This window comes from Sinocyclocheilus rhinocerous, unplaced genomic scaffold, assembly GCF_001515625.1.
Source record: "Sinocyclocheilus rhinocerous isolate Xijiao unplaced genomic scaffold, SAMN03320098_v1.1 scaffold1441, whole genome shotgun sequence".
Taxonomy (NCBI): domain Eukaryota; kingdom Metazoa; phylum Chordata; class Actinopteri; order Cypriniformes; family Cyprinidae; genus Sinocyclocheilus; species Sinocyclocheilus rhinocerous.
In genome coordinates, this window is record NW_015654063.1 from 950,212 (window position 1) to 957,233 (window position 7,022).

General features: G+C 37.2%; 1 protein-coding gene across 2 annotated transcripts; it reads right to left on the reverse strand.

The window, feature by feature from the left end:
• Window positions 1-1,645: 1,645 nt before the first annotated feature.
• LOC107716768 (inosine-uridine preferring nucleoside hydrolase) lies at window positions 1,646-6,292 on the reverse strand. 2 transcript variants are annotated; one of them, XM_016523317.1, is made up of 6 exons: window positions 6,032-6,292; window positions 5,586-5,770; window positions 4,627-4,806; window positions 4,434-4,545; window positions 2,298-2,434; window positions 1,646-2,152 (listed from the first exon to the last, which is right to left on the reverse strand). In XM_016523317.1, the coding sequence occupies exons 2-6, from the start codon at window positions 5,760-5,762 to the stop codon at window positions 1,805-1,807; spliced, it is 954 nt and encodes a 317-aa protein (XP_016378803.1). In that variant the 5' UTR covers window positions 5,763-5,770; window positions 6,032-6,292; the 3' UTR covers window positions 1,646-1,804. The 2 variants fall into 2 exon arrangements, with proteins under 2 accessions (XP_016378803.1, XP_016378804.1); XM_016523318.1 differs by lacking the exon at window positions 6,032-6,292 and having other exon boundaries at window positions 5,586-6,011.
• Between the last annotated feature and the right edge of the window lie 730 nt (window positions 6,293-7,022).

The window sequence follows — 7,022 nt, forward strand, 5'->3', positions numbered from 1 at the left end:
AAAGCGTTTTGGAAAAGATCCAGAACTTGCGTGTCAAGCTTCCATTTTTTTCCCATGATGTACTGTACATCATGCCATCTCAAAATAAGTCAGTTTTTTTACATTGTTATACAGTGTTTTAATATGAAAGATTTGAAATCCTCTGCTCTTCCTTTTCTTATTTTAACTGTATCATAAATTCCTGGCCTGTGTTTGTCTTTTGCCATATATGGTTATGTTATGGTCCCTCATACTCCCCCTCTCTATTTTCTGAAATATGTAACTAAAAGAAAATAAGAAATGCCTTCATTTAAAAATAATAATAATAATAATGCACAGATTAATTACCAGTGTCAGAAAACATATGGTTGCCTTCCAGCTAATTTTGCACCCAAGAGTTAAAATTGTGTGCTTTATTTCCTGCATGCTGGTAATGTGTGTGAGTTCACATTCATTTTCATTAAAGGCAGAGTAAGTGATTTCTGGTAGCCAATGTTTATATTTGAAATCACCAAAACAAACACGCCCCTACCCCAAAAGGTTCTTGCCCCTATTTTGATAGCTCCGCCCCACATATATACGTACGCAACCCAGGCAACGATTGGTTCTGTGAAACAAAGCAAAACCAATGTTACACCGTGTCTACGGACGTGAGCGGCTCGGCGCAACAAATCCCCGACAGAAAGCTGCTGCCGGGTTCTATTTATGACGTGCTGACAATGTTGTTTGATCGCGTCCAGTGTAGGCAGACTTTAGCTGTTGTAGACACGGTGTTACTCGCCTATTGAGAAGAAACAAAGCAACCTCGGTGTCCGATCGCAGGCCTCCGCTCCTTGTGTTCTCTCCAGCGCTGGAAAGCTGATCCGATATTTACACGGGTCCTACTTCTTGCCTTATCGTTCCGCAGATGTTTTCCTCTTTTGTTTTTTATCCACCATCTCTATCTTTCTGTCGCTCGGCTAATGTCCGTCCCATGCACTGAAAGCTCTCTCCTCCACATCACGAGTAGACACGCCCCTTATTGCTGATTGGCTACAAGTTTGTTTTGCTATTCGGCCCGAATCAGTTTTTAAAAGTGTTTTTGAAAAATCACATACCCTGCCTTTAAGTTAAACTAAATGAAAATTAGAAATGGTGCCTTGGCAACTATCTTAAATTAAGTATGATTCAGTGTTTTTTTTTTTTGTATATGTTTTTTCAGTTAACTTTTAATCAGTAATTTGTACCTGTGTGCTACTGCCTTGAGTCTAATTTAGTCTTATTTTATTTCATAAATTTTATAGCTCTGTTTTAAACCAACTACAGCCAAGTGCACATGCTAACACGTCAGAATACCTTCACTGTATAATAAAAGCGCTTTCATTTTTCTTTTATTATAGCTGGACACCAGATCTCGATTCCGAGGCCGAAAGGGATACTGAATAACACCTTCAACGTGAATAACATGTTTTGTATCAAAATGCCAAGACATGCTCTCAAATGTGTAAATATAATGCTTTTTAAGCAAACTTGTCTAGTGAAAAATAGTTGACTCATCAACAAAATAAATCATAAAATAAAACCGATTTCCAGTTCTGAATGTTCACTCATAAAATCACTGGATCCACAAAAGATAACAATATTCAAAACATTAGTAGTTTTTTTTTTTTAATCAAAATGTAATTTATCTCATTCAACAGCTGACTGTTATTTCTGTGTGAATGGTTTTATGATTTTGTAAAAAAGTGAAATCTGATGAAGTAGCCAGTAGCAAAAAAAAAATTTCCACAAAGATGTTTATAAAAAATATCGTAAGATAATTCCAGACATGGATACTAATGATCATTTATTTCAAAGCATTCATCATGAGCACTTTAAACCTCTCCAAGTCCACCTTCTTCAAGATGTGGGCTTCGTGAGTCTTCTTCAGGATATCGAGGTGATCTACAACCATCATTCCCCGGCAGCAGTTCCCCGCCAGCTCTACAGTGACGGCTTTGTGTTCAGTTTCAATGATATATGTCTCGTCTATGGCTGCTGCCATGGCATAAGAATCACAGGAGACGAATCCCTGCCCATCCACCAGCTCCTTCTCAATCCTCTCGCTGTAGGTGCACTCCATGCTATTCTTAAAGATCTGCTTCATAAACCGAGCTTTATCTGTGTCCTGAGCCAGCCAACCATCACAGAACTCCTGAAACAGACGTGTGCAGATATTGTATAATATAACATCGATATGGCTGCATATTCAGGAATGTATAAACCACCAACAGTTGTATTTACATAATACATAATCATCTCTATACATTCTAATAATGTTTAAGAAATGCAAATCTCACCCAGGGTATTTTACTGCGACACGTGAACTCCCAGGTTGCAATGTAAACTGGGCAAATAAATTCATTCAGAACAATATATGCTGCTTCAGGATCAGCTGCAAAGTTGTACTCTCCACACACAGTGGTGTTCCCACGCGCTAAAGATGAACAGATGTTATTCTCTAACCTGGTCTAAATGCATTAAACATAATAAATAGGCAATACAGATCAGACTGATTTGCACTTAGCGTACAAATGATTCTGGTTTAGGGCTGGGCAATATTGCATTGCATTGCATTAAATAATAATAATAAAAAAACAATTGTCCTTCTGAAGATATAAAGTTCTGGTCAAAAGTTTGGAATAATTCAGATTTTTTTTTTTTAAATGTTTTTGAACGAACTCTCTCATGCTGATCAAGGCTGCATTTATTTGCTCATAAGTACAATAAAAACTAATATTGTGAAATATAAAAATTTCTATTTTAATATATTTTGTGTAAATGTCATTTGTAATTAAATGTAATTTTGTTATTAATGTAATTATTATCAATGCTGAAATAGTTGTGCTGTTTAATATTTTTGCATAAACCATTTAAAAACCATTCAAAAGTTTGAGGTAAGAATAATTTAAAAAATAGAAGTGCATACTTTAATTCAGCAAGGGTGCATTAAATTGATCAAACTTAGCAGTAAAAACCTTTAGAATATTACAAAAATCTATCAGGGTTTCCACAAAAAATATTAAGCAACAGTTTCTTGTGTTGCTTTTTCAAGATTAATAATAAGATAAGGTTTTTTCAGCATATCAGAATGATTTCTGAAGGATCATGTGACACTGAAGACTGGAGCAACAATGCTGAAAATTCAGTTTTGTCATCGCAGGAATAAAATACATTTTAAAATATGTTGCAAACAAACTCAATTTAAACTGAAATAATATTTCTCAATATTACTGATTCACCATGTTTATGATTAAGTAAATGCAGCCCTGTTTAGCATGAGACTTCTTTCTAAAACATTAAAGGATCATAATTATTCTAAATGTCTGACCAATAGTGCGTATCTATATTTGTATCTGTGCTTTGGTATGGCTTAAATTTACATTTATTTTGAGTGAATCAGTTTTAAAGTGACCATTTAGATTCATTTTCATTTTCATTGAGAGGAGCCATCATTGCAGCCAAACAGATAAAAGTCTGTTTTTAAGAAACACTGACTTAAAGATTTACTCAGAGATTTGAACATTCATCTAAATGGTCACTTTAGACTAATTCACTGGAATGAATCAAACCTACCAGCTCTAATATTGGATATATTGTCCAGTCCTATTCTGATAAAACAGTAAAGCCTGCAATACACTACAAAAGGATCATATTCTAAATGTCTGACCAATAGTGCGTATCTATATTTGTATTTGTGCTTTGGTATGGCTTAAATTTACATTTATTTTGAGTGAGTCAGTTTTAAAGTGACCATTTAGATTCATTTTCATTTTCATTGAGAGGAGCCATCATTGCAGCCAAACAGATAAAAGTCTGTTTTTAAGAAACACTGACTTCAAGATTTACTCAGAGATTTGAACATTCATCTAAATGGTCACTTTAGACTAATTCACTGGAATGAATCAAACCTACCAGCTCTAATATTGGATATATTGTCCAGTCCTATTCTGATAAAACAGTAAAGCCTGCAATACACTACACGATTTTTGCCCCAATTTTCCATCGATTTACAGTCTGGAGAAATCGATGCTAGCTGCTGAAAGTAAGAGTCAGTCTGCAGATTTGAGTTGACAGATGCCACCGAAAATCGCATAGTGTATGATGGTCACAGACTCTGAATTTTTAGCTTCAGACTCTGATTCCATCCAGTCGGAGGAGATCAAACATGTTTGGTATTTTCAGACGATTTTAAAACATATGTTGTTTTCATTTGTCAAGCGTCTCCTAGCAACAAGGCGTACACCAGTTTGTTGTGATCGGAACGACTTGAAGGTCTGGTAGTGTGTGATCCTCAAACATGTAGTGTATGATGGCCAGCTTTCCTTTGTCACGGTTTACAAAGTCGGTAAGTGTATGATGCCTAGTGTTTTAAAAATCTGTTCAGATTTTAAAAGTCATGTAGTGTATTCCAGCCTTAAGTATTAGTGACTCACAATCTGTATTGCCACCCATAATGTAAAGGCCTCTGAGTTTCTGGGGAAATGAGAGGTCAAGTTTCACTGCCAAAGCCACATTTGTCAGCGGAGCCGTGGCCACTAAAGACACCTTAGAGAAACAGGAACAACACATGATAAAGTACTTGAAATGCAAGATAATTCCACTAATATATCGTATAATCATATAGACCTCTCCAGGATTCTCATTGACTATTCGGATCATGGCTGACACGGCGTCCTCTTTCTGGACCAGATCCAAACCAGGAGCGTTGGGGTCCGGGGCGTCCCCGAGTCCATCTTTGCCATGAAATTCTCCAGCACTGATGGTCTGTCCCAAGAGCGCTTTAGTCGCTCCACGGAATACAGGAATCTAAAGCAATTCAGAGACACAATCAGGTTTTCTATTCACTGTATGCCGTCATGCACTGGACAACAATGCATTACTTTACAGCAAGTAACGTTATTCTTGGAGTTATTTAGCTCAAAATATCTCTGCAAACAATTAGAATTATAAGAGGATATGTAATACTGAACATACAGAAAACCAGATAATTCAAATCACAATGTAAGGTTTCTGATTTCTGTTATATCATGAACACAAGTCTTGAGTGTTTATCCCATTCATAGATAAGCAAGTCTTATAATTATGCTGAAATGACAGTCATGCACTACATAACAGTACTCTGCACTATTTCTACCAGGATCTTATTTTGTTCAAATTAACATTTTGCAGATTCTGCAAGGTGTATATAAACTTATGACTGCAACAATAGTAAATAAATACATTGCTACTGTTCAAATTACACATTTAAACTCGCAGCATGAAATTTCTCATCCGTATAGCCCTGTCTTCCTCCTTTTTGTTCCCCAGTATTTCATACACCAATTTATCCAAGTTTCAAAGTGATGAAAACATTGCCGGAAATACTACCTCTTCTCCAACCAAAGGGTATGGAGACATTCATATCATACCGAAGTATGTGATTTTGGAATCAAAAAGCTTGCAATCAATTGTTTACGAAAATTGTCTACACATCTAGTACTGCCATATCAAAATCAATATGAATATTGTATAATGAACAATGCATCACTGCACAATACAAAAGAAATATCCATCTCATTGTGATATGGCATATGGGACCATCTCACCTCCAGATGCTTACACACTTTCAGGACACGCAGGACGTTCTTGCAGACATTCTCTACTGAAGTGTTGCCCTGAACGCAGGTGATGCCCAGGATCTGCACACCAGGCACTGCCAAAGCCATCATGATAGCCTGAGCATCATCCACACCACAGTCCACATCCACAAGCAACTTCTTCATGCTGGCCTCTAGATAATGACATGAGAACAATTATATTCAGTTAACAACAATTAACAGTGGTGAAGCCTGTTATGAAAGTTACAGATTCAAAATCCTGAGCCCTTTTGAGCAAGACATTTCAGACAATACTGTCCCATAGGACTATAGATAGGACTGTCCCAGTTATAACTGTTGGATACTTAGGGTAAACATTAGTCAGCCAAATGCCTATAATTAGTAGATTAGTAAGTGCATGAATGAATGAGGTCTCTCCGCAGGATTACTCTCACCTGTAATGAAGTGTTGTAGGTGTTTTAGTTTCTTGAAAGGTGTGTGATGCAGTCGCGAGCTCTTTGTATCTTTAAGAGGGGTTTATCTGTAGGAGGATCTCTGGGTAATTAATTACGCAACATGATTGAGCCTATACCAGTGTTGCCAAGTTGGCAAGGAATTGGGCTACTTCTGTTGGCCCGGGTTGTTTTTTTCATGTCCGCCGGTTTGAAGCGACTCCAATAACATGATATTTATCCCCTGGAATGCGAATTTTAGCAGGGGGACCCCGCCAAAAAACGTGTAAACGTGGGGACAACCTCGAAACGCGATTGGGATAGTTTTGGATAGCTATTGGGCGGGTTTTCTTGTGAAATCCTGGCAACCCTGGCCTATACCACGTTTTCGATTAAAATCATATTTTAGATTGTAGGGCTCCCATGTTATAAGACATAGCCTACTGTATGTGGATAGCCCACCCACAGCCAACACAAAACAAATGTTTACATCTAAATATCTAAACAGTAAAGAAGACAACCTATAGGTCTACACAAGAAAGTGTGCGTGCACTCTGTGTAATCGACTGATCTTGTAGCATAGAAATATCAGCGGGTAGAATGGACAGGACACCGATATGAAATGGATATCACGGGGTGGATGGTGTATTTCGCACGTCGGTCGAAATAATTCTCTTCTATAGGTCTACACAAGAAAGTGTGCGTGCACTCTGTGTAATCGACTGATCTTGTAGCATAGAAATATCAGCGGGTAGAATGGACAGGACACCGATATGAAATGGATATCGCGGGGTGGATGGTGTCTTTCATGCACGTCGGTCGAAATAATTCACTTATTTTAACATTAAAGGGGTCATATGATGCTTTTTTAAAGATAATTATTTGGTGTATTTGGTGTAACAGAATATGTTGACATGCTTTAATGTTCAAAAAACTTACATCACATTGCTCACTTATATTACATTACACCTGTAGTTGTCCATGCGATGTCCGT

Bases quoted from the DNA above. Each gene is read 5' to 3' on its own strand.
- LOC107716768 (XM_016523317.1), bottom strand. From the start codon at position 5,762: ATGAAGAAGTTGCTTGTGGATGTGGACTGTGGTGTGGATGATGCTCAG. The intron at 4,546-4,626 runs GTCTATATGATT...TGTTTCTCTAAG, and splicing joins TCAATGAGAATCCTGGAGAG to GTGTCTTTAGTGGCCACGGC. The intron at 2,435-4,433 runs GTGAGTCACTAA...GTTCATCTTTAG, and splicing joins TATGGGTGGCAATACAGATT to CGCGTGGGAACACCACTGTG.